General features: G+C 46.1%; 1 protein-coding gene across 4 annotated transcripts in view; it reads left to right on the top strand.

The window, feature by feature from the left end:
• The window catches only part of mim (missing-in-metastasis), a 323,746-nt gene that overhangs the window by 59,152 nt on the left and 236,650 nt on the right, over nucleotides 1–27,944 (top strand). For all 4 annotated transcript variants that reach the window (XM_071676353.1, XM_071676355.1, XM_071676354.1 and 1 more), the window contains exons 2-3: nucleotides 2,793–2,854; nucleotides 27,702–27,775. In XM_071676353.1, the coding sequence (XP_071532454.1) occupies nucleotides 2,793–2,854; nucleotides 27,702–27,775 (136 nt within the window). The remainder of the gene's footprint in view (nucleotides 1–2,792; nucleotides 2,855–27,701; nucleotides 27,776–27,944) is intronic.

The following is a 27,944-nucleotide window of genomic DNA, read 5'->3' as shown; positions in this document are numbered from 1 at the left end:
GACATCTTGAAAAATGTTACTTGCGGGTTCCTTACCTCAAACTTTATCTATTAGATAAATTTTAGATTCAGTAACATAGTGTAAGACGTTAGTCTGGTCTGGTCCGGTCCAGTCCGGTCTGGTCGTGTATTGGTTGTGAAGTGCAAGGTAAAGAGGTCAGTCAGGTGGTGGTACCCGGCCCGGCCAGTGGCAGGGGAGACTATCATAGGCGTCCTCGATCTTTCAGGTTATCAGGTTATCAACATCTGGGCTGCCGAGAGCGGCACTGCCGCCCGCCTGACACTCTCACTCTGACGTAATCCTTAGTGGCCGGGGCAAAGGACGGGCTATTATACCGTGGGGTCTGAGAGACAGTACATATGGTCTGGTAATATCAGGCAGTGTACACTACCCAATGTAGTCATTGTCCTGCCTGTTGTAGTCTAGTGATCAATGTGGTCAGTGTCCTGCCTGTTGTAGCCTAGTGACTATGTGGTCATTGTCCTAACTGTTGTAGCCTAGTGACCACTGTGGTCCGTTTCCTGCCAGTTGTAGCCTAGTGACTAATGTGGTGAGTGTCCTGCCTGCTGTAGCCTAGTGACCAATGTGGTCAGTGTTCTGCCTGTTGTAGCCTAGTGACTGATGTGGTCAGTGTCTTGAGTGTTGTAGCCTAGTGACCAATGTGGTCAGTGTCCTGCCTGCTGTAGCCTAGTGACCAATGTGGTCAGTGTTCTGCCTGTTGTAGCCTAGTGACTGATGTGGTCAGTGTCTTGCCTGTTGTAGCCTAGTGACCAGTGTGGTCAGTGTCCTGCCTGTTGTAGCCTAGTGACTATTGTGGTGAGTGTCCTGCCTGTTGTAGCCTAGTGACTATTGTGGTGAGTGTCCTGCCTGCTGTAGCTTAGTGACCAATGTGGTCAGTGTCCTGCCTGTTGTAGCCTAGTGACTATTGTGGTGAGTGTCCTGCCTGCTGTAGCTTAGTGACCAATGTGGTCAGTGTTCTGCCTGTTGTAGCCTAGTGACCAATGTGGTCAGTGTCCTGCCTGTTGTAGCCTAGTGACCAATGTAGTCAGTGTCCTGCCTGCTGTAGCCTAGTGACCATGTGGTCAGTGTCCTGCCTGTTGTATCCTAGTGACCAGTGTGGTCAGTGTTCTGCCTGTTGTAGCCTAGTGACCAATGTGGTCAGTGTCCTGCCTGTTGTAGCCTAGTGACCAATGTGGTCAGTGTCCTGCCTGATGTAGCTTAGTGACCAATGTGGTCAGTGTCCTGCCTGTTGTAGCTTAGTGACCAATGTGGTCAGTGTCCTGCCTGTTGTAGCCTAGTGACCAATGTAGTCAGTGTCCTGCCTGTTGTAGCCTAGTGACCAATGTGGTGAGTGTCCTGCCTGTTGTAGCCTAGTGGCTAATGTGGTCAGTGTTCTGCCTGTTGTAGCCTAGTGACCACTGTGGTCAGTGTCCTGCCTGTTGTAGCTTAATGACCAATGTGGTGAGTGTCCTGTCTGTTGTAGCCTAGTGACTAATGTGGTCAGTGTCCTGCCTGTTGTAGCCTAGTGACTAATGTAGTCAGTGTCCTGCCTGTTGTAGCCAAGTGACTAATGTGGTCAGTGTCCTGCCTGTTGTAGCCTAGTGACCAATGTGGTCAGTGTCCTGCCTGTTGTAGCCTAGTGACTAATGTGGTCAGTGTCCTGCCTGTTGTAGCCTAATGAACAAAGTGGTCAGTGTCCTGCCTGTTGTAGCCTAGTGACCAGTGTGGTCAGTGTTTTGCCTGTTGTAGCCTAGTGACTAATGTGGTCAGTGTCCTGCCTGTTGTAGCCTAGTGACTAATGTGGTCAGTGTCCTGCCTGTTGTAGCCTATGTTTTGCCTGTTGTAGCCTAGTGACCAATGTGGTCAGTGTCCTGCCTGTTGTAGCCTAGTGACCAATGTGGTCAGTGTCCTGCCTGTTGTAGCTTAGTGACCAATGTGGTCAGTGTCCTGCCTGTTGTAGCCTAGTGACCAATGTGGTCAGTGTCTTGCCTGTTGTAGCCTAGTGACCAATGTGGTCAGTGTCTTGCCTGTTGTAGCCTAATGAACAAAGTGGTCAGTGTCCTGCCTGTTGTAGCTTAGTGACTAATGTGATGAGTCCTGCCTGTTGTATCCTGGTGACCAATGTGGTCAATGTCCTGCCTGTTGTAGCCTAGTGACCAATGTGGTCAGTGTCCTGCCTGTTGTAGCCTAGTGACCAATGTGGTCAGTGTCCTGCCTGTTGTAGCCTAGTGACTAATGTGTTAAGTGTTCTGCCTGTTGTAGCTTAGTGACCAATGTGGTCAGTGTCCTGCCTGTTGTAGCCTAGTGACTAATGTGGTCAGTGTCCTGCCTGTTGTAGCCTATTGAGCAGTGTGGTCAGTGTCCTGCCTGTTGTAGCCTAGTGACTAATGTGGTCAGTGTCCTGCCTGTTGTAGCCTATTGAGCAGTGTGGTCAGTGTCCTGCCTGTTGTAGCCTAGTGACTAATGTGGTCAGTGTCCTTACAGCTACTGAGGTGGGTGACCCAAGTGTCCACACAGTGTCCTCTTTGTCCTACCTGGTGCTACCTAGTATCAACATACCTGACGTCACCTACACTTGTACTTACATGTTAATGGCTGAGTCTTAGTATGGTTACACATACATAATATTGTAATTGTCCTGCTGCTTCTTTGTGCACAAATAATTTACCATATCATGTAAAAATATAGTTTTATGAGTGTAAAATGTGCGTGTGCATGTGTATACAACTTATATATGAGTGTAATGTATTATACATGAGGTTATTACTGACGGCCTCGTTGTCTGTATACAGGGTAGCGGGCCCATGTGGGAGGAGTTCCTGAGCCGAGCAAGCAAGCTGCACCACGCCCTCAAGTACGTAATTTACTGTACTCTCTCTGCTGTACTGTTACTGTACTCTATATTGTACTGTTACTGTACTTTCTTTACTGGACTGTTACTGTACTCTATACTGTACTGTACTCTCTGCTGTAATGTTACTGTACTTTCTCTACTGGACTGTTACTGTACTCTCTTTACATTACTATTACTGTACTCTGTTTCCTGTCTCTATTTGTGACTTAGTACTGCCTACTGCTCACAATAACTTCTCACCTTTGATTATATATTGAAGTTTTCTTAATTATTTCCGTTCACCAATTTTTCTTTTAATGTATACTGTGTTTATAGACAGGAATTTTGATAATAACGGACTATTGGGTTCTTTCGAGGCAATAAGACGTAAAGAAGCAAATACGTGACGTAAGGAGAGAGACCCAGGAATTATAACGTGTTGGTGCATAATGTTAGATGTGGCCTACAGTTAGCAGGATATTGGCGTGAGTGTATGGTGCGTCCTGACGTGTGTGTGTGTGTGTGTGAAGTGGATGTACACAGTGATGTTGGTGTGTGTATCATCTGGCTTGTGTACGTAATGATGGACACGCTGTAGGACGACAACATTGTGGTACTGTTGAAGATGATGACCGTCTTCCACCTAGTACCAGTAATTCTGACCGTCTTCCACCTAGTACCAGTAGTTATGACCATCCTCCACCTAGTACCACTAGTTCTGATATCTTCCACCTAGTACCAGTAGTTCTGACCATCTTCCACCTAGTACCAGTAGTTCTGACCATCTTCAACTTAGTACCATTAGTTCTGACCAACTTCCACCTAGTAAAAATAGTTCTGACCGTCTTCCACCTAGTACCAGTAGTTCTGACCATCTTCCACCTAGTACCAGTAGTTCTGTCCATCTTCAACTTAGTACTAGTAGTTCTGACTGTCTTACACCTAGTACCAATAGATCTGACCATCTTCTACCGAGTACCAGTAGTTCTGACCATCTTCCACCTAGTACCAGTAGTTCTGACCATCTTCCACCTAGTACCATTGGTTCTGACCGTCTTCCACCTAGTACCAGTAGTTCTGACCGTCTTCCACCTAGTATCAGTAGTTCTGACCATCTTCCACCTAGTACCAGTAGTTCTGGCCGTCTTCCAACTAGTACCAGTAGTTCTGATCGTCTTCCACCTAGTATCAGTAGTTCTGACCATCTTCCACCTAGTACCAGTAGTTCTGACCATCTTCCACCTAGTACCAGTAGTTCTGACCATCTTCCACCTAGTACCAGTAGTTCTGGCCGTCTTCCAACTAGTACCAGTAGTTCTGAGCATCTTCCACCTAGTATCAGTAGTTCTGACCATCTTCCACCTAGTACCAATAGTTCTGACCATCTTCCACCGAGTACCAGTAGTTCTGACCATCTTCCACCTAGTACCAGTAGTTCTGACCATCTTCCACCTAGTACCAGTAGTTCTGACCATCTTCAACTTAGTGCCAGTAGTTCTGACTGTCTTCCACCTAGTACCAATAGTTCTGACCATCTTCCACCTAGTACCAGTAGTTCTGACCATCTTCCACATTGTACCAGTAGTTCTGACCGTCTTCCACCTAGTACCAGTAGTTCTGACCGTCTTCCACCTAGCATCAGTAGTTCTGACCATCTTCCACCTAGTACCAGTAGTTCTGGCCGTCTTCCAACTAGTACCAGTAGTTCTGAGCATCTTCCACCTAGTATCAGTAGTTCTGACCATCTTCCACCTAGTAGCAGTAGTTCTGACTGTCTTCCACTTAGTACCAGTAGTTCTGACCGTCTTCCACCTAGTACCAGTAGTTCTGACTGTCTTCCACTTAGTACCAGTAGTTCTGACTATCTTCCATCTAGTACCAGTAGTTCTGACCGTCTTCCACTTAGTACCAGTACTTCTGACCATCGTCCACCTAGTACCAGTAGTTCTGACCGTCTTCCACTTAGTACCAGTAGTTCTGACCATCTTCCACCTAGTACCAGTAGTTCTGACCGTCTTCCACTTAGTACCAGTAGTCCTGACCATCTTCCACCTAGTACCAGTAGTTCTGACCGTCTTCCACCTAGTGCCTGTAGGTCTGACCATCTTCCACCAAGCACCAGTAGTAATGTAAAGTAACGAACCCTGCAGTGGGGTAGAAGACCTCCGACGCCATCGTAAGGCAAAGTAACGGACCCTGCCGTGGGGTAGAAGACCTCCGACACCATCGTAAGGCAAAGCAACGGACCCTGCCGTGGGGTAGAAGACCTCCGACACCATCGTAAGGCAAAGTAACGGACCCAGCCGTGGGGTAGGAGACCTCCGACACCATCGTAAGGCAAAGTAACGGACCCTGCCGTAGGGTAGAAGACCTCCGACGCCATCGTAAGGCAAAGTAACGGACCCTGCCGTGGGGTAGGAGACCTCCGACACCATCGTAAGGCAAAGTAACGGACCCTGCCGTGGGGTAGAAGACCTCCGACACCATCGTAAGGCTAAGTAACGGACCCTGCCGGGGGGTAGAAGACCTCCGACACCATCGTAAGGCAAAGCAACGATCCCATCACACAAGGGTCACATCCCCCGGAGGTGAACTCCCCTGGATGGTTCCAACACCACACAAGGGTCACAACACCAGGAGGTGAACTTTTTCCCTGGGTAGTTCCACAAGGGTCACAACACCAGGAGGTGAACTTCTCTGGGTAGTTCCACAAGGGTCAACACCACACAAGGGTCACAACACTAGGAGGTGAACTTCTTCCCAGGATAGTTCCACAAGGGTCACAACACCAGGAGGTGAACTTCTTCCCAGGATAGTTCCACAAGGGTCACAACACCAGGAGGTGAACTTTTTCCCTGGGTAGTTCCACAAGGGTCACAACACCAGGAGGTGAACTCTGGGTATTTCCACAAGGGTCAACACCGCACAAGGGTCACAACACCAGGAGGTGAACTTCCCAGGATAGTTCCACAAGGGTCACAACACCACACAAGGGTCTCAACACCAGGTGAACTTCTTCTCTGGGTAGTTCCACAAGGGTCAACACCACATAAGGGTCACAACACCAGAAGGTGAACTTCTTCCCAGGGTAGTTCCACAAGGGTCAACACCACACACGGGTCACAACACCAGGAGATGAACTTCTTCCCAGGATAGTTCCACAATGGTCACAACACCAGGTGAACTTCTTTCCTGGGTGGTTCCACAAGGGTCAACACCACACAAGGGTCACAACACCAGAAGGTGAACTTCTTCCCAGGGTAGTTCCACAAGGGTCACAACACCAGAAGGTGAATTTCTTCCCTGGGTAGTTCCACAAGGGTCAACACCACACAAGGGTCACAACACCAGGAGGTGAACTTCCCAGGGTAGTTCCTCAAGGGTCACAACACCACACAAGGGTCACAACACCAGGAGGTGAACTTCTTCCCAGGGTAGTTCCACAAGGGTCACAACACACACTAGGGTCACAACACCAGGAGGTGAACTTCTTCCCAGGGTAGTTCCACAAGGGTCACAACACCACACAAGGGTCACAACACCAGGAGGTGAACTTCTCAGGGTAGTCCCACAAGGGTCACAACACCAGGAGGTGAACTTCTTTCCTGGGTAGTTCCACAAGGGTCAACACCACTCAAGGGTCACAACACCAGGAGGTGAACTTCTTCTCAGGGCAGTTCCACAAGGGTCAACACCACACAAGGGTCACAACACCAGGGGGTGAACTTCTTCCCAGAGTAGTTCCACAAGGGTCACAACACCACACAAGGGTCACAACACCAGGAGATGAACTTCCCAGGGTAGTTCCACAAGGGTCAACACCACACAAGGGTCACAACACCAGGGGGTGAACTTCTTCCCAGAGTAGTTCCACAAGGGTCACAACACCACACAAGGGGCACAACACCAGGAGGTGAACTTCTCAGGGTAGTTCCACAAGGGTCATCACCACAAAAGGGTCACAACACCAGCAGGTGAACTTCTTCCCAGGGTAGTTCCACAAGGGTCACAACACCACACAAGGGTCACAACACCAGGTGAACTTCCCTGCAACTTGAGTGTTTGTTAAGCGTCCATTTTTTATTTACTCCGTGATGCCACGTGTTTCACGGCGTAGGAATATCACGAGCCTGGCTAGTTCCTAATACCGTTATAAACTTTCATAGGAAATTTTTCGTCTTTTTGTTTTAATTTATCCTGTTAGGTTAAGTAAAGGAAAACACCTAGGTTGATTGAATGGAAAAGGATAGCTCACGCTGTTAAGTTTTAGATATATTGTTAGAACAAATACCGTCATCTCTCAGAGGGTCTTTATTTTTCGGTGATAGCGTACGGATTTCACGGTGTGGCTTGACGCTTCTCTCTCTCCGGATGCAGGAGTGACTGTCAATTGATGATAATGTAAGGGGTTATGGTTGCAAGAGGCCTAGAAGAATAAGGAAAGACTGTCATTCAGTGAATTCCACCACATCTAGGGCTGATACTCGTGTGACCAAGTGTGGGAGAATTTCCTGACCGTGTGTGAGGATTATGTATAGCGAGCGACGGTATAAAGCACGAGAACAAAAGGCTTGGCTGGGGGAGGAGGCTCACACTGACTGACTCACACGAGTCGGGAGAGAAAGCTGCGAGTGCCATTGTTGCTGATCATGTTGTTGTCTGCTGCTCTTGTTGTTGATGGTACCGTCCATTACTGTCCATGCTGGTGTTATCCATTACTGTCCATGCTGGTGTTATCCATTACTGTCCATGCTGGTGTTATCCGTTACTGTCCATGCTGGTGTTATCCATTACTGTCCATGCTGGTGTTATCCATTACTGCCCACGCTGGTGTTATCCATTACTGTCCATGCTGGTGTTATCCATTACTGTCCACGCTGGTGTTATCCATTACTGCCCACGCTGGTGTTATCCATTACTGTCCATGCTGGTGTTATCCATTACTGTCCATGCTGGTGTTATCCATTACTATCCATGCTGGTGTTATCCATTACTGTCCATGCTGGTGTTATCCATTACTGCCCACGCTGGTGTTATCCATTACTGTCCATGCTGGTGTTATCCATTACTGTCCATGCTGGTGTTATCCATTACTGTCCATGCTGGTGTTGTCCATTATTGCCCACGCTGGTGTTATCCATTACTGTCCATGCTGGTGTTATCCATTACTGTCCATGCTGGTGTTATCCATTATTGCCTACGCTGGTGTTATCCATTACTGCCCACGCTGGTGTTATCCATTACTGTCCATGCTGGTGTTATCCATTACTGTCCATGCTGGTGTTATCCATTACTGTCCATGCTGGTGTTATCCATTACTGTCCACGCTGGTGTTATCCATTACTATCCATGCTGGTGTTATCCATTACTGTCCATGCTGGTGTTATCCATTACTGCCCACGCTGGTGTTATCCATTACTGTCCATGCTGGTGTTATCCATTACTGTCCATGCTGGTGTTATCCATTACTGCCCACGCTGGTGTTATCCATTACTGTCCATGCTGGTGTTATCCATTACTGTCCATGCTGTTGTAATCCATTACTGTCCATGCTGGTGTTATCCATTACTATCCATGCTGGTGTTATCCATTACTGTCCATGCTGGTATTATCCATTACTGTCCATGCTGGTGTTATCCATTACTGTCCATGCTGGTGTTATCCATTACTATCCATGCTGGTGTTATCCATTACTGTCCATGCTGGTGTTATCCATTACTATCCATGCTGGTGTTATCCATTACTATCCATGCTGGTGTTATCCATTACTGTCCATGCTGGTGTTATCCATTACTGCCCACGCTGGTGTTATCCATTACTGTCCATGCTGGTGTTATCCATTACTGCCCACGCTGGTGTTATCCATTACTGTCCATGCTGGTGTTATCCATTACTGTCCATGCTGGTGTTATCCATTACTGTCCATGCTGGTGTTATCCATTACTGTCCATGCTGGTGTTATCCATTACTGTCCACGCTGGTGTTATCCATTACTATCCATGCTGGTGTTATCCATTACTGTCCATGCTGGTGTTATCCATTACTGCCCACGCTGGTGTTATCCATTATTGCCCACGCTGGTGTTATCCATTACTGTCCATGCTGGTGTTATCCATTACTGTCCATGCTGGTGTTATCCATTACTGTCCATGCTGGTGTTATCCATTACTATCCATGCTGGTGTTATCCATTACTATCCATGCTGGTGTTATCCATTACTGTCCATGCTGGTGTTATCCATTACTGCCCACGCTGGTGTTATCCATTATTGCCCACGCTGGTGTTATCCATTACTGTCCATGCTGGTGTTATCCATTACTGTCCATGCTGGTGTTATCCATTACTGCCCACGCTGGTGTTATCCATTACTGCCCACGCTGGTGTTATCCATTACTGTCCATGCTGGTGTTATCCATTACTGTCCATGCTGGTGTTATCCATTACTGTCCATGCTGGTGTTATCCATTACTATCCATGCTGGTGTTATCCATTACTGCCCATAGTAGTGTTATCCGTTACTGTCCCACAGAACTTTCCATGGTTTACCCCAGACGCTTCACATGCCCTGGTTCAGTCCTTTGACAGCGCGTCGACCCCGGTATACCACATCGTTCCAATTGACTCTATTCCTTGCACACCTTTCACCTTTCTGTATGTTCAGGCCCCGATCGCTCAAAATCTTTTTCACTCCATCCTTCCACCTCCAATTTGGTCTCCCGCTTCTTCCCTCCACCTCTGACACATATATCCTCTTTGTCAATCTTTCCTCACTCGTTCTTTCCATGTGTCCAAACCATTTCAGCACTCCCTCTACTGCTCTCTCAACCACACTCTTTTTATTACTACACATCTCTCTTACCCTTTCATTACTTACTCGATTAAACTACCTCACACCACATATTATTCTCAATCATCTCATTTCCAACACATCCACCATCCTCCGCACAGCCCTATCTATAACCACGACTCACAACCATATTACATTGTTGGAACCACTATTCCTTCAAACATTCCCATTTTTGCTCTCCGAGATAACGTTCTCGCCTTCCACACATTCTCCATCGCCCCCAGAACCTTCGCTCCCTCCCCCTCCTTGTGACTCACTTCTGCTTCCATGGTTCCATCCGCTGCTAAGTCCACTCCCAGATATCTAAAACACTTCACTTCCTCTGGTTTTTCTCCATTCAAACTTACCTCCTAATTAACTCGTCCCTCAACCTTATTGAACCTAATAACCTTGCTCTTATTCACATTTATTCACAACTTTCATCTTTCACACACGTATCAAACTCAATCACCAACTTCAGCAGTTTCTCACCTGAATCAGCCACCAGCGCTGTATCATCAGCGAACAACAACTGACTCACTTCCCAAGCCCTCTCATCCACAACACGTTGCATACTTGCCCCTCTTTCCAAAACTCTTGGATTCACCTCCCTAACCACCCCATCCATAAACAAATTAAACAACCATGTAGACATCACGCACCCCTGCCGCAAACCGACATTCACTGGGAACCAGTCACTATCCTCTCCTCCTACTCGTACACATGCCTTAAATCCTCAATAAAAACCTTTCACTGCTTCTAGCAACTTGCCTCCCACACCATATACTCTTAAAACCTTCCACAAAACATCTCTATCCACCCTATCATAAGCCTTCTCCAGATCCATAAATGCTACATACAAATCCATTTGTTTTACTAAGTATTTCTTACATACATTCTTCAAAGCAAACACCTGATCCACACATCCTCTACCACTTCTGAAACCACACTGCTCTTCCCTAGTGTGATGCTCTGTACACCCCTTCAGCCTCTCAGTCAATACCCTCCCATATAATTTCTCAGGAATACTCGAACAAATTTATACCTCTGTGATTTGAACTCTCACCTTGATCCCATTTGCCTTTGTACAATGGTCCTATGCATGAATTCTGCCAATCTTCAGGCCTTTCACCATGAACCATACATACGTTGAATATCCTTACCATCCAATCAACAACACAGTCACCTTTTTTTTTTTTTTTTTTTTTTAAGAATTCCACTGCAATGCCCACGAAACCCGCCGCCTTGCCGGCTTTCATCCTCCGCAAGGCTTTTACTACCTCTTCCATGTTTACCAAACCATTCTCCCCGACCCTCTCACTTCGCACACCACCCCGACCAAAACACCCTATATCTGCAACTCTGTCATCAAACACATTGAACACACCTTCGAAATATTCACTTCATCTCACTTCATCACTACGTGCTGTTACCTTCCCCTTTGCTCTCCTCACCGATGTTCCCATTTGTTCTCATGTCTTACGCACTTTATTTACTCCTTCCAAAACATCTTTTTATTCTCCCTAGAATTTAATGATACTCTCTCACTCCAACTCTCATTTGCCCTCTTTTTTTTTTTTTTTTACCTCTTGCACCTTTCTCTTGACCTTCTGCCGCTTTCTTTTATACATCTCCTAGTCATTTGCACTACTTCCTTGCAAAAATCGTCCAAACGCCTCTCCCTTCTCTTTCACTGATAGTCTTCTTCATCCCACCATTCACAACCCTTTCTAATCTGCCCACCTCCCACCTTTCTCGTGCCATATGCATCTTTTGCGCAAGCCTTCTCTGCTTCCCTAAATACATCCCATTCCTCCTCCACTCCCCTTAGGTCATTTGCTCTCACCTTTTGCCATTCTGCACACAGTCTCTCCTGGTACCTCCTCACACAAGTCTCCTTTCCAAGCTCACTTACTTTCACCACTCTATTCTTCCCATCATTCTCTCTTCTTTTCTAAAAACCTCTACAAATCTTCACCTTCGCCTCCACAAGATAGTGATCAGACATCCCTCCAGCTGCCCCTTTCAGCACATTAACATCCAGAAGTCTCTCTTTTACACACCTATCAATTAACACAGTCCAATTACGCCCTATGGCCATCTCTCCTACTCACATACGTATACTTATGTGTATCTCTCTTTTTAAAACAGGTATTCCCAATCACCAGTCTTTTTTCAGCACTCAAATTCACAAGCTTTTCAACATTTCCATTTACAACACTGAATATTCCATGTACACCAGTTTTACCCTCAACTGCCACATTACTCACCTTTGCATTCAAGTCACCCTTCACTATAACCCGGTCTCGTGCACCAAAGCTGCTAACACACTCACTCAGCTGCTCCCAAAACACTTGCCTCTCATGATCTTTCTTCTCATGGCCACGTGCACAGACACCAATAATCACCCATCTCTCTCCTTCCACTTTCAGTTTTACCCACATCAATCTAGAGTTTACTTTCTTACACTCTATCACATATTCCTTCCCTTGCTCTTGTCCTCTCACTAACCCCTGACTTTACTCCTAAGACATTCCCAAACCACTCTTCCCCTTTACCCTTGAGCTTCGTTTTACTCAGAGCCAAAACATCCAGCTTCCTTTCCTTAAACATACTATCTATTTCTGCTTTTTTCTCATCTTGGTTACATCTAACACACAGACACCCCAATCTGAGCCTTCGAGGAGGATGAGCACTCCCCGTATGACTTCTTCTGTTTCCCCTTTTAGAAAGTTAAAATACAAGGAGAGGAGGGTTTCTAGGCCCCCCCCCCCGCTCCCGTCCCCTTTAGTCGCCCACTGCAGACTTACCGTCGTGATCGAGTCGTACCATCGTTATAAAGGGTCGTACAAACGTGTTCAAGAGTCGCACCGTCGTGATAAAGGGACGCACCTTCGTGTTCAAGGGTCGCACCATCGTGATAAAAGGTCGTTGCATCATGTTGAAGGGTCGCACCGTCCTGTTGAAGGGTCGCACCGTCATGATAAAGGGTCGTACCATCGTGTTGTTCAATGGTCGTACCATCGTGTTCAAGGGTCGTACCATTGTGTTCAAGGGTCTTATCGTCGTGTTCAAGGGTCGTACCATCGTGTTCAAGGGTCGCATCATCGTGATAAAGGGTCCTACCATCGTGTTTAAGGGTCGTACCATCATGTTCAAGGGTCATACCATCGTGTTCAAGGGTCGCACTTTCGTGTTCAAGGGTCGTACCATCGTGTACAAGGGTCGTACCCTCATGTTCAAGGGACGTTCCATCGTGTTCAAGGGTCGTACCATCGTATTCAAGGGTCGCACCATCGTGATAAAAGGTCGTTGCATCGTGTTCAAGGGTCGCACCGTCCTGTTGAAGGGTCGCACCGTCATGATAAAGGGTCGTACCATCGTGTTGTTCAATGGTCGTACCATCGTGTTCAAGGGTCGTACCATTGTGTTCAAGGGTCTTATCGTCGTGTTCAAGGGTCGTACCATCGTGTTCAAGGGTCGCATCATCGTGATAAAGGGTCCTACCATCGTGTTTAAGGGTCGTACCATCATGTTCAAGGGTCATACCATCGTGTTCAAGGGTCGCACTTTCGTGTTCAAGGGTCGTACCATCGTGTACAAGGGTCGTACCCTTATGTTCAAGGGAGGTTCCATCGTGTTCAAGGGTCGTAACATCGTATTCAAGGGTCGCACCGTCGTGATAAAGGGTCGGATCATCGTGTTCAAGGGTCGTACCATCGTGTTCAAGGGTCGCACCGTCGTGATAAGGGGTCGGACCATCGTGTTCAAGAGTCGCACCATCGTGGTAAAGGGTCGTACCATCGTGCTCAAGGGTCGTACCCTTGTGACAGTGTCATACTATCGTGTTCAAGGGTCTTACCATCGTGTTCAAGGGTCGTGCCATTGTGATAAAGGCTCGCACCATCATGTTCAAGGGTCCTACCGTCGTGATAATGGGTCGTACCATCGTGTTCAAGGGCTGTACCATTGTGATAAAGTGTCATACCATCGTCTTCAAGGGTCGTACCTTCGTGATAAAGGATCATACCATCGTGTTGAAGGGTCGTATCATCGTGTTCAAGGGTCGCATCGTCGTGATCAAGTCACCGTCGTGTTCAAGGGTCGCACCATCGTGATATAGGGTCGCAACGTCGTGTTCAAGGGTCGTACCATCGTGTTCAGGGGCTGCACCGTCGTGTTCAAGGGTCGTACCATCGTGTAAAGGGTCGCACCGTCGTGTTCAAGGGGCGTGCTATCGTTTTCAAGGGACGCACCGTCGTGATCAAGGGTCTTACCGTCGTGATCAAGAGTCCTACCGTCGTGTTCAAGGGTCGTACCGTCGTGTTCAAGGGTCGTACCGTCGTGTTCAAGGGTCTTACCGTCGTGGTCAAGGGTTGTACCATTGTGTTCAGGGGATAAAGAGGACATTTCTATGTGCCGATGACCTTTAAATACCGTAAAGATTTCACGTGACCCGACGTATCGACCATTGGTTTAGACGGCTGGAAAGTCACTGTTGGCACTTAAATTGTGGATCAGATGTGTGTAGTTATCTCATGAAGGAAAACCTCACGAGATCTTTAGTGAAGTTGGTCATCGTCTGATCACTGAACACATATACATACTATATTTCCACTGAACACATATAGATACTATATTACCACTGAACACATACAAACTATATTACCACTGAACACATATAGATACTGTATTACCACTGAACACATATAGATACTATATTTCCACTGAACACATATAGATACCATATTACCACTGAACACATATAGATACTATATTACCACTGAACACATACAAACTATATTACCACTTAACACATATAGATACTATATTACCACTGAACACATATACATCCTATATTTCCACTGAACACATATAGATACTATATTACCACTGAACACATACAAACTATATTACCACTGAACACATATAGATACTATATTACCACTGAACACATAGATACTATATTACCACTGAACACATATAGATACTATATTACCACTGAACACATATAGATACTATATTACCACTGAACACATACAAACTATATTACCACTGAACACATACAAACTATATTACCACTGAACACATATAGATACTATATTTCCACTGAACACATATAGATACTATATTACCACTGAACACATACAAACTATATTACCACTGAACACATATAGATACTATATTACCACTGAACACATATAGATACTATACTACCACTGAACACATATAGATACTATATTACCACTGAACACATATAGATACCATATTACCACTGAACAGATATAGATACTATATTACCACTGAACACATATAGATACTATATTACCACTGAACACATATAGATACTATATTACAACTGAACACATATAGATACTATATTACCACTGAACACATATAGATACCATATTACCACTGAACACATATAGATACTATACTACCACTGAACACATATAGATACTATATTACCACTGAACACATATAGATACCATATTACCACTGAACAGATATAGATACTATATTACCACTGAACACATATAGATACTATATTACCACTGAACACATATAGATACTATATTACCACTGAACACATATAGATACTATATTACCACTGAACACATATAGATACTATATTACCACTGAACACATATAGATACTATATTACCACTGAACACATATAGATACTATACTACCACTGAACACATACTATATTACTACTGAACACATATAGATACAACATTACCACTGAACACATATTTTTTTTTTTTTTTTTTATACTTTGTCGCTGTCTCCCGCGTTTGCGAGGTAGCGCAAGGAAACAGACGAAAGAAATGGCCCCCCCCCCCCCATACACATGTATATACATACGTCCACACACGCAAATATACATACCTACACAGCTTTCCATGGTTTACCCCAGACGCTTCACATGCCTTGATTCAATCCACTGACAGCACGTCAACCCCGGTATACCACATCGCTCCAATTCACTCTATTCCTTGCCCTCCTTTCACCCTCCTGCATGCTCAGGCCCCGATCACACAAAATCTTTTTCACTCCATCTTTCCACCTCCAATTTGGTCTCCCTCTTCTCCTCGTTCCCTCCACCTCCGACACATATATCCTCTTGGTCAATCTTTCCTCACTCATTCTCTCCATGTGCCCAAACCACTTCAAAACACCCTCTTCTGCTCTCTCAACCACGCTCTTTTTATTTCCACACATCTCTCTTACCCTTACGTTACTCACTCGATCAAACCACCTCACACCACACATTGTCCTCAAACACATATAGATACTGTATTACCACTGAACACATGTAGATACCATATTACTACTAAACACATATAGACACTGTATTACCACTGAACACATATAGATACATTATTACCACTGAACGCATACATACTATATTGCCACTGAACACATATAGATACTATATTACCACGGAACACATATAGATACTATATTACCACTGAACACATATAGATACTATATTACCACCGAACACATATAGATACCATATTACCACTGAACACATATAGATACCATATTACCACTGAACGCATACATACTATATTACCACTGAACACATATAGATAGTATATTACCACTAAACACATATAGATACCGTATTACCACTAAACACATATAGATACCGTATTACCACTGAACTCATATAGATACTATATTACCACTGAACACATATAGATACCATATTACCACTGAACACATATAGATACCATATTGCCACTGAACACATACATACTATATTACCACTGAACACATATAGATACTATATTACCGCTGAACACGTATAGATACTATTTTACCACTTAACACATATATACTATATTACCACTGAACACATATACATACTATAATACCACTGAACACATATACATACTATATTACCACTGAACACATATAGATACTATATTACCACTGAACACATATAGATACTATATTACCACTGAACACATACATACTATATTACCACTGAACACACATACATATTATATTTCCACTGAACACATATACATACTATATTACCACTGAACACATATAGATACCATATTACCACTGAACACGTATATATACTATATTACCACTGAACACATATAGATGCTATATTACCACTGAACACATATAGATACCATATTACCACTGAACACATATAGATACTATACTACCACTGAACACATATAGATACCATATTACCACTGAACACATATAGATCCTATATTACTACTGAACACATATAGATACCATATTACAACTGAACACATATAGATACCATATTACAACTGAACACATATAGATACCATATTACAACTGAACACATATAGATACCATATTACCACTGAATACATATAGATACCATAGGGAGACCATGGGAGGCGGTCAGGGTGATATGGGTGGGAGATGATTGGAAAAAACCTTATCAGTCAAGGAGGCTGGAGAGACTGGGTACTACCAGTTTGATGAATTGTACAGCTCTTAATGCGATCAAGATGAGTTGATGGTCATATTACGTATAGATGTGAGGAGTCATGCTGTCATGACCTTATCTATACTTTAGTGGATATGGAAGCTTCACTTGACCCAGGCGACAGGCTGTGCTCTTGGTCAGCGTTGTGTTCGTCAGACATGTGCAGGTCAGCAGTTTGCTGGTCAGTAATCTTCAGGTCAGTAGTGTACAGAAGCAGTATTCAGGTCAGCAGTATCAAGGTCAGCGGTGTACAGTTAATAGTGTTCAGGTCAGAAGTGCACGGACTGGCAGTGTGTGTACTTCATCAGTTTTCAAGTCAGCAGTGTTCCGGTCATTAGTGAGCAGGTCAGATATGTTCAGGCCAGCAGTGTGCAGGTCAGCAGTGGTCAGGTCAGTTGTGAACAGGCCATATTTATTCTGGCTAGCAGTGGTCAGGTCAGTAGTGAGCAGGTTAGATTTATTCAGGCTAGCAGTGGTCATGTCAGTAGTGAGCAGGTCATATGTATTCAGGTCAGCAGTGGTCAGGTCTGATTTGTTCAGGCTAGCAGTGTGCATATCAACAGTGGTCAGGTTAGTAGTGAACAGGTCAAATTTATTCAGACTAGCAGTGATCTGGTCAGATTTGTTCAGGCCAGCAGTTTGCAGGTCAGCAGTGGTCAGGTGAGATTTGTTTAGGCCAGCAGTTTGCAGGTCAGCAGTGGTCAGGTCAGATTTGTTCAGGCCAACACTTTGCAGGTCAGCAGTGGTCAGGTCAGATTTGTTCAGGCTAGCAGTGTGCATATCAATAGTGGTCAGGTCAGTAGTGAACAGGTCAAATTTATTCAGACTAGCAGTGGTCAGGTCAGATTTGTTCAGGTCAGATTTGTTCAGGCCAGCAGTTTGCAGGTCAGCAGTGGTCAGGTCAGATTTGTTCAGGCCAGCAGTGTTCAGGTGAGCAGGGTAGATTTTAAGGTGAGCAGTTTGTAAGTCAGAAGTGCTTGGTCAGCAATTTTCAGGTTAGTAGGATTCATGTCAGTAGTGTACAGGTCACTGGAGTGCAGGTAAGCAGTGTTCAAGTCAGCAATGTACAGGTCAGTGGTGTGCAGGCCAGCAGTGTTCAGGTCAGCAGTTTACAGGACATTGTTTAGGTCAGTAGTGCGCAAGTTAGCAATGTTCAGGTCAGCAGTTTACAAGTCAGCAGTGTGCAGGTCAGCAATGTTCAGGTCAGCAATGTTCAGGTCAACATCCTTCAGGTGAATTGTGCAGGTCATCAGTGCTCAGTTTAGTAGTGTGCAGGTCAACTGTTCAGTTTAGTAGAGTGCAGGTCAGCAGTTTGCAGGTCAGAAGTGTTTAGTTCAGTAGTGTGCAGGTCAGCTTGTTCAGGTCAGCATTGTGCAATTTCAATAGTGTGAGGATCAGTAGTGTACAGGTCATTAGTGCAGATCAGCAGTGTGCAGGTAAGTAGTGTCCAGGTCAGCAGTATTCAGGTCAGTAGTGTGCGGGTCAGCAGTGTACAGGTCAGCAGTGTGTAGGTCAGTAGTGTGCGAGTCAGCAGTGTACGGGTCATTAGTGCAGGTCAGCAGTGTTCAGGTCAGTAATATGCGGGTCAGCAGTGTACAGGTCTGGAGTATTCATTTCATTGGTGTAAAGGTCGGCAGTGTATAGTTCTGGAGTGTTCAGGTCAGTTTGGTGTGGGTTAGGTGTTAAGTCACTAGTGTGGAGGTTAGCAGTGTGCAGGTCAGAATTGTTTAAGTCAGCATTGTGTTGATCAGCAGCATTCAAATCAGCAGTGTTCTGGTCAACTGTGTCCAAGTCAGCATTGCACAGGTCTGGAGTATTCAGGTCAACAGTGTGCAGGTCAGCAGTTTTCATGTCAACAGTGTGCAGGTCAGTAGTGTTCAGGTCAGCAGTGTGTAAATCAGCAGTGCTCTGGTCAGCTATGTTCAGCTCAACAGCGTCCACATCAGCAATGTTCAGGTTAGTAGTGTGCAGGTCAGAACTGTTCAAGTCAGTAGTGTTCCTGTTAGCATTGGGCTGGTCAGTAGTGTGTAAGTCAGTATTGTACAAGTCTGAATTATTCAGGCCAGTAGTATGCAGGTCAGCAGTGTTCAGGTTGAGTGTACAGGTCAGCACTCTCCAGGTCAGTAGTGTGCAAGTCAGCAGTGTGCAGGTCAGCAGCTCGCAGGTCAGTGGTGTGTAGGTCAGCATTGTACAGGTTTGGAGTATTCAGGTCGGTAGTGTGCAGGCCAACAGAGTGTAGGTCAGCATTCTACATGTCTGGATAATTCAGGTCAGTAGTGCACAGGTCAGCAGTGTGTAGGTCAGTAGTGTGCAGGTCAGCAGTGTGTAGGTCACTAGTGTGTAGGTTAGTAGTGTGCAGGTTACAGTGTGTACGTCAGTTGTGTACAGGTCAGCAGTGTGTAAGTCAATAATATGTTGGTCAGCAGTGCTTAGGTCTGCATTGTATAGGTATTCAGGTTAGCAATATGTAGCTTAGTAGTGTGCAGGTTAGCAGTGTGAAGGTCAGCAGTGCGTAGTTCAGCATTGTACAGGCATTCAGGTCAGCAGTGTGTAGGTCAGTAGTGTGCAGTTCAGCAGTATGTAGGTAGGTCACCAGTGTGTAGTTCAGCAGTGTGTGGGTAAGCATTGTGTAGGTCATTAGTGTGCGTCAGCAATGTGTAGGTCAGCAGTGTGTAGGTCAGTAGTGTGCAGTTCAGCAGTATGTAGGTGTGTCAGCAGTGTGTAAGTCAGCAGTATGCAGGTCAGTTGTGTGCAGGTCACCAGTGTGTAGGTCAGTAGTATGCAGTTCAGTAGTGTGTAGGTAGGTCAGCATTGTGTTGGTCAGCAGTGTGTAGGTCAGTTGTGTGCACGTCACAGTGTGTAGGTCAGCATTGTGTGGGTAAGCAGTGTGTAGGTCATTAGTGTGCGCCAGCAATGTGTAGGTCAGCAGTGTGTAGGTCAGTAGTGTGCAGTTCAGCAGTATGTAGGTGTGTCAGCAGTGTGTAAGTCAGCAGTATGCAGGTCAGTTGTGTGCAGGTCACCAGTGTGTAGGTCAGTAGTGTGCAGTTCAGTAGTGTGTAGGTAGGTCAGCATTGTGTTGGTCAGCAGTGTGTAGGTCAGTTGTGTGCACGTCACACTGTGTAGGTCAGCATTGTGTGGGTAAGCAGTGTGTAGGTCATTAGTGTGCGCCAGCAATGTGTAGGTCAGCAGTGTGCAGGTCAGTTGAGTGCAGGTCACAGTGTGTAGGTCAGTAGTGTGCATTTCAGTAGTATGTAGGTAGGTCAGCAACATAATAAGCAGGTAACATAATAATAAGGTAGGAGACGCAACATTGATAAGGTAGTTGACGCAACATATTAGGTGGGAGACGCAACATATTAATACGGTAGGAGACTTAACATGTTAATAAGATAGTTGACGCAACATATTAGGTAGTTGACGCAACATATTAGGCAGAAGACGCAGCATATTAATAAGGAAGGAGACGCAACATGTGAGTAAGGAAGGAGACGCAAAAATTGTCCAGCCGATCAAATTGTCGGCTATAGATTTTGTTATAGGGATGAAATAAATGAAATGAATTGATGTATTAAGATATGATGATAATGTTTGATGTGATGTGAGTGTGTCTGTACCACGCTGGAAGGAGGTGCGTTATGTCCCCCTCAGTACAGTTTATCGATCGGTCATGACGTCACATTTAGTGTGCCGCTACTTCCACAGTACGGCGGGTGATCCGTTCCTGCGGTATGTTGTTATTGCTAGTGGTCCGTTCCTCCGGTATGTTTTTACTGTTGTTACTGCTGGTCCTAGGCCAGTCAGTGGTCGCACCTTCAGGAATAGATCGGTAAAAATAAAGTTTGTTTTAGGATGAAGGACGTAAGGTGTGTTTGTTTAGTTTAGGATGAAGGACGTAAGGCGTGTTTGTTTAGTTTAGGATGGAGGACGTAAGCTGTGTGTTTGTTTAGGATGAAGGACGTAAGCTGTGTGTTTGTTTAGGATGAAGGACGTAAGCTGTGTGTTTGTTTGTTTTAGGATGAAGGACGTAAAGTGTGTGTTTGTTTAGTTTAGGATGAAGGACGTAAGGCGTGTTTGTCTAGTTTAGGATGGAGGACGTAAGCTGTGTGTTTGTTTAGGATGAAGGACGTAAGCTGTGTGTTTGTTTGTTTTTTGTTTGTTTTAGGATGAAGGACGTAAAGTGTGTGTTTGTTTAGTTTAGGATGAAGGACGTAAGGTGTGTTTGTTTAGTTTAGGATGAAGGACGTAAGGCGTGTTTGTTTAGTTTAGGATGGAGGACGTAAGTTGTGTGTTTGTTTAGGATGAAGGACGTAAGCTGTGTGTTTGTTTGTTTTAGGATGAAGGACGTAAAGTGTGTGTTTGTTTAGTTTAGGATGAAGGACGTAAGGTGTGTTTGTTTAGTTTAGGATGGAGGACGTAAAGTGTGTGTTTGTTTGTTTTAGGATGAAGGACGTAAGCTGTGTGTTTGTTTAGGATGAAGGACGTAAGGTGTGTGTATGTTTAGTTTAGGATGAAGAACGTAAAGTGTGTGTTTGTTTAGTTTAGGATGAAGGACGTAAAGTGTGTGTTTGTTTAGTTTAGGATGAAGGACGTAAGCTGTGTGTTTGTTTAGGATGAAGGACGTAAGCTGTGTGTTTGTTTAGGATGAAGGACGTAAGCTGTGTGTTTGTTTGTTTTAGGATGAAGGACGTAAAGTGTGTGTTTGTTTAGTTTAGGATGAAGGACGTAAGCTGTGTGTTTGTTTAGTTTAGGATGAAGAACGTAAAGTGTGTGTTTGTTTGTTTTAGGATGAAGGACGTAAGGTGTGTGTTTGTTTAGTTTAGGATGAAGAACGTAAAGTGTGTGTTTGTTTGTATTAGGATGAAGGACGTAAGCTGTGTGTTTGTTTAGTTTAGGATGAAGAACGTAAAGTGTGTGTTTGTTTGTATTAGGATGAAGGACGTAAGCTGTGTGTTTGTTTAGTTTAGGATGAAGAACGTAAAGTGTGTGTTTGTTTGTTTTAGGATGAAGGACGTAAGCTGTGTGTTTGTTTAGTTTAGGATGAAGAACGTAAAGTGTGTGTTTGTTTGTTTTAGGATGAAGGACGTAAGCTGTGTGTTTGTTTAGTTTAGGATGAAGAACGCAAAGTGTGTGTTAGTTTGTTTTAGGATGAAGGACGTAAGCTGTGTGTTTGTTTAGGATGAAGGACGTAAGCTGTGTGTTTGTTTAGGATGAAGGACGTAAGCTGTGTGTTTGTTTAGTTTAGGATGAAGGACGAAAGCTGTGTGTTTGTTTAGTTTAGGAGCCATATTGTATATTCCGCTGAGTCTTATTGTAGCTTCTACTGAGACATAATTGTACCTTCTGCTGAGCTATAATGTAGTTTATATTGAATTATATTGTACCTTCTACCGAACCATATCGTACTTTCTGCTGAGCCATACTGTAGTTTCTGCTGAGCCATAGTGTAGCTTCTCCTGAGCCATACTGCTGCTTCTGCTGAGCCTTACTATAGTTTTTCCTGAGCCATACTACAGCTTCTACTGAGCCATACTGTAGCTTCTGCTGAGCCGTAATATAGCTTTACCACACCCCAACGTCACTGGCCTCAGACCGTATGATTAAGATCTTGGTCAGACGTATATTTGGTGTTTGAAATAATTGCTGGTTGTGGAGAAGATTAGATATTGAAAATATGAACATAACATTTTCTTTGCGTCTTTTGGAAGAAAATAAAATAAGACAAAGCAACAACCATCAAAGCACTATTTCCTCGTGCTGGAGGGAAGGAGTTGTTGTACAACACAGGCAGGTAAGGTTGAGGGTAAGACACTCAACAAGAGAAAAGGAAGGTTTGAAGACGGCAGTAATATGTTGACTGTTGGATTGGCACGCGGGATTGACCGATCTGTAAGTAATTTACATGGCAGGGGGACCCTGTCCCAAAGTTATACTCGCATGAAAACAAAGAACAAGTAAAAAAAATTTAGATTCCGTATCATATGTACTTGGAGGACAGTAGGAGACGTGAACATAGACACCTCTGGTTGTGAGGGTCATGTATGGATACACACACACCCCTGGGAATCTCATGTTGTTTTGTAATAGATCAGTAAACTGAGGGTTAGAAGTGCCGATGGCGGAGCCGCTCGACACGACTGTGTTTTGCGCTTGTGCACAAATGATGTTGTGCCAGCCACTGTAGCAGACCTAGGAACGTGAAGAGGAAGGCCATTATGGCCAGCAGGTGAATGAGAGCCGTCCGCAAGATGAAGAAGGTGTTCAATTGGTGGAAGAGTTGCTCAGGCAGGGCCTCCAGCGTCACGTTGAACCATAGGAAGGGCACCGTCAGGTTAGCCAGAGAGCCATAATCAGACGTGGAAGGCACCTGGACGTTAACCTGGACGGCTATAGACCCACCCACAGGCAAGCCGAACGGTCGGTACAGGTCCAGGACGGCAGATCTGTCGGGCGTTACGGAAATGGTGGACGTCACGGGCAGGTACCGTGAGGTGCCTGGGGCCGACAGCTTTATGTGGAAGGAGTCTGTTACCAACTGCATCAATAGGTTGGACCTGAGGACGCGCCTCCACACGTCCCCTAAGAAATACTGATCAACCCGAACACCCATGAAGTAGCCACTATGCCAGTACTGCCAAGGATCGACCCAACCAGGAAGGTAGTATGAAGATTCAGGTCCCCAGACAGAGGGTAGACCCCCGCGGCCGACCGCCTCTACTTCCGCCGTTTTCATTTCTTCGTGTCGGAAGTCAGGAAGTAAACCTAGCAGAGGAGTGACCCTCTCGTAGAGTGAACTGTTGACCAGACCTTCCTCCCCAAGGCCTTATGGATTCACATTCAGGAACGGTTCGTGTGCCTTCATACTGGACTTATGGGGAACGTGTGTTGCCCACATACTACCTTTACGAATAGTCGCTCTGTAGGCAATGACACCAGCCTCCCTGAAGGTGGTGCCCATGGTCTCATACCAGGTGAAGGGGTGGACGTACAGACCCAATCGTAGTCCAGAGAGGAGGGGGTCGATGGTCTCCTGGTGGTGAGAGGCGGCGCGGGACACCCTGACGCGATTGTGCAGCAGGGAGAGGAGCTCTACCACCTTCCCAGCTATCCAGTCTTGTGCTAAAGTTTTGGTTATCGGGTCAAAGGTCAAGCCAAACGTAAGAAAGAAGACTCCCAGTACGATGAATAATACCGTACTTTTTTTCGCAACCATCTTCGACATTTTCTTCTGCATCACCACCCCTGCAGGAACTGAATTAATGGGGAAAAACTGAATGATGGAAAAAAGGGATAAATAAGAAAAAAGATATAGGCGAGGAAAAAAAAGAGGATGAGTAGTGATCTCTGAACACCTGGGAAGGAAAGGTGAGTAATGATCTCAGAACACCTAGGAAGGTAGGGTGAGTGTGGAGGTGCAGGTAAGATAGTGTTGGGTGAGTGTGGAGGTGCAGCTATAGCTTAGTTGATAAGGATAATATACTAGTGTGGTAGACTGAGTGTATAATCACAATGTTGTAAGATGTTAGATGATATAGCATAACTGTAGTGTGGTCTGGGGTGGGCTCCACTCCCTTGTGTCCCTCCGTTGTCGTGTTCACACCGTCGCCAGGGTGGGTGGGACGGGGGTGTTAGCCAGGGGGACAGGAGACGAGACGCTCTTAATTGATTTAGAAGGTTGATGAACGTTGGGGTGTTGTCTGCCTGCTTCCTACACCAACTATACTGGTGTTGCCTGTGCTGTGCTGTGTAGCTGTGGCTACTATGCAGGGTGTGCTGTGCTGTGTATGTGTGGATACTATGCAGGGTGTGCTGTGCTGTGTAGCTGTGGATACTGTACAGGGTGTGCTGTGCTGTGTAGGTGTGGATACTGTGCAGGGTGTGCTGTGCTGTGTAGGTGTGGATACTGTGCAGGGTGTGCTGTGCTGTGTAGGCGTGGATACTGTACAGGGTGTGCTGTGCTGTGTAGGTGTGGATACTGTGCAGGGTGTGCTGTGCTGTGTAGGTATGGATACTGTGCAGGGTGTGCTGTGCTGTGTAGCTGTGGGTATTGTGCAGGGTGTGCTGTGCTGTGTAGGTATGGATACTGTGCAGGGTGTGCTTTGTTGTGAAGCTGTGGATACTATGCAGGGTGTGCTGTGATGTGTAGCTGTGGATACTATGCAGGGTTTGCTGTGCTGTGGATACTGCACAGGGTGTGCTGTGTTGTGTAGCTGTGGATACTATGCAGGGTGTGCTGTGCTGTGCTGTGTAGGTGTGGATACTGTGCAGGGTGTGCTGTGCTGTGTAGGTGTGGATACTGCACAGGGTGTGCTGTGCTGTGTAGGTGTGGATACTGCACAGGGTGTGCTGTGCTGTGTAGGTGTGGATACTGTGCAGGGTGTGCTGTGCTGTGTAGGTGTGGATACTGCACAGGGTGTGCTGTGCTGTGTAGGTGTGGATACTGCACAGGGTGTGCATTGCTGTGTAGGTGTGGATACTGTGCAGGGTGTGCTGTGCTGTGTACGTTTGGATATTGTGCAGGGTGTGCTGTGCTGTGTAATTGTGGATACTGTGCATGGTGTGCTGTGCTGTGTAGGTGTGGATACTGTGCATGGTGTGCTGTGTGCTGTGCTGTGTAGGTGTGGATATTGTACAGGGTTTGTTGTGCTGTGTAATTGTGGATACTGTGCTGTGTAGATGTGGATACTGTGCAGGGTGTGTGCTGTGTAGGTGTGGATATTGTGCAGGGTGTGCTGTGATGTGTAGGTGTGGATACTGTGCAGGGTGTGCTGTGCTGTGTAGATGTGGATACTGTGCAGGGTGTGCTGTGCTGTGTAGGTGTGGATACTGTGCAAGATGTGCTGTGCTGTATAGATGTGGATACTTTACAGGGTGTGCTGTGTTGTGTAGCTGTGGGTATTGTGCAGGGTGTGCTGTGCTGTGTAGGTGTGGATACTGTGCAGAGTGTGCTGTGCTGTGTAGGTGTGGATACTGTGCAGGGTGTGCTGTGCTGTGTAGGTGTGGATACTGTGCAGAGTGTGCTGTGCTGTGTAGGTGTGGATACTGTGCAGGGTGTGCTGTGCTGTGTAGATGTGGATACTGTGCAGGGTGTGCTGTGCTGTATAGATGTGGATACTTTACAGGGTGTGCTGTGTCATGTAGGTATGGATACTATGCAGGGTGTGCTGTGCTGTGTAGGTGTGGATACTCTACAGGGTGTGCTGTGTAGGTGTGGATACTTTGCAGGGTGTGCTGTGCTGTGTAGATGTGGATACTGTACAGGGTGTGCTGTGCTGTGCTGTGTAGGTGTGGATACTATGCAGGGTGTGCTGTGCTGTGTAGGTGTGGATACTGTGCAGGGTGTGCTGTGCTGTGTAGGTGTGGATACTGTGCAGGGTGTGCTGTGCAGTGTAGCTGTGGGTATTGTGCAGGGTGTGCTGTGCTGTGTAGGCGTGGATACTGTGCAGAGTGTGCTGTACAGTGTAGGTGTGGATATTGTGCAGGGTGTGCTGTGCTGTGTAGGTGTGGATACTGTGCAAGGTGTGCTTTGCAGGTGTGGATACTGTGCAGGGTGTGTTGTGCTGTGTAGGTGTGGATACTGTGCAAGGTGTGCTGTGCTGTGCTGTGTAGGTGTGGATACTGTGCGGGGTGTGCTGTGCTGTGTAGGTGTGGATACTTTGCAGGGTGTGCTGTGCTGTGTAGGTGTGGATACTGTGCTGGGTGTGCTGTGCTGTGTAGGTGTAGATGCTGTACAGGGTGTGCTGTGCTGTGTAGGTGTGGATACTGCACAGGGTGTGCTGTGCTATATAGGTTCGGGTACTGTGCAGGGTGTGCTGTGCTGTGTAGGTGTGGATACTGTGCAGGGTGTGCTGTGCTGTGTAGGTGTGGATACTGTGCAGGGTGTGCTGTGCTGTGTAGGTGTGGATACTGCACAGGGTGTGCTGTGCTGTGTAGCTGTGGATACTGTACAGGATGTGCTGTGCTGTGTAGGTGTGGATACTGTGCAGGGTGTGCTGTGCTGTGTAGGTGTGGATACTGTGCAGTGTGTGCTGTGCTGTGTATGTGTGGATACTGTGCAGGGTGTGCTGTGCTGTGTAGGTGTGGATACTGTACAGGATGTGCTGTGCTGTGTAGGTGTGGATACTGTACAGGGTGTGCTGTGCTGTGTAGGTGTGGATAATGTACAGGGTGTGCTGTGCTGTATAGGTTTGGATACTGTGCAGTGTGTGCTGTGCTGTGTAGGTGTGGATACTGTGCAGGGTGTGCTGTGCTGTGTAGGTGTGGATACTGTGCAGGGTGTGCTGTGCTGTGTAGGTGTGGATACTTTGCAGGTGTGCTGTGCTGTATAGGTGTGGATACTGTGCAGGGTGTGCTGTGCTGTGTAGGTGTAGATACTGTACAGGGTGTGCTGTGCTGTGTAGGTGTGGATAGTGTACAGGGTGTGCTGTGCTGTATAGGTTTGGATACTGTGCAGGGTGTGCTGTGCAGTGGTAGGAGGAGCGGGAAAGTTTGTAGCTGTGGATGTGGTGCGCCTTGTGCTGTGTTGAGTCTTAAGATGTGTGTGTGTCTTCCAGGGCGACGCTTGTGGCGCTCTCCACCTTCCTGGACGCCTTCCAGAGGATCGCTGACGTGGCCACCAACACGAGAGGTAAGACTTACTCCCTCCCTCTCTCTCTCACAGGTGGCGGCACACTTCCCTCCCTCCCTCCCTCACAGGTGGCGGCACACTTCCCTCCCTCCCTCCCTCACAGGTGACGGCACACTTCCCTCCTTCCCTCACAGGTGGTGGCACACTTCCCTCCCTCCCTCACAGGTGG

This window comes from Panulirus ornatus, chromosome 23 (genome assembly GCF_036320965.1).
Source record: "Panulirus ornatus isolate Po-2019 chromosome 23, ASM3632096v1, whole genome shotgun sequence".
Taxonomy (NCBI): Eukaryota; Metazoa; Arthropoda; class Malacostraca; order Decapoda; family Palinuridae; genus Panulirus; species Panulirus ornatus.
Note: the sequence above shows the minus strand (reverse complement) of the source record. Positions and strands in the feature narration are given on the sequence as shown.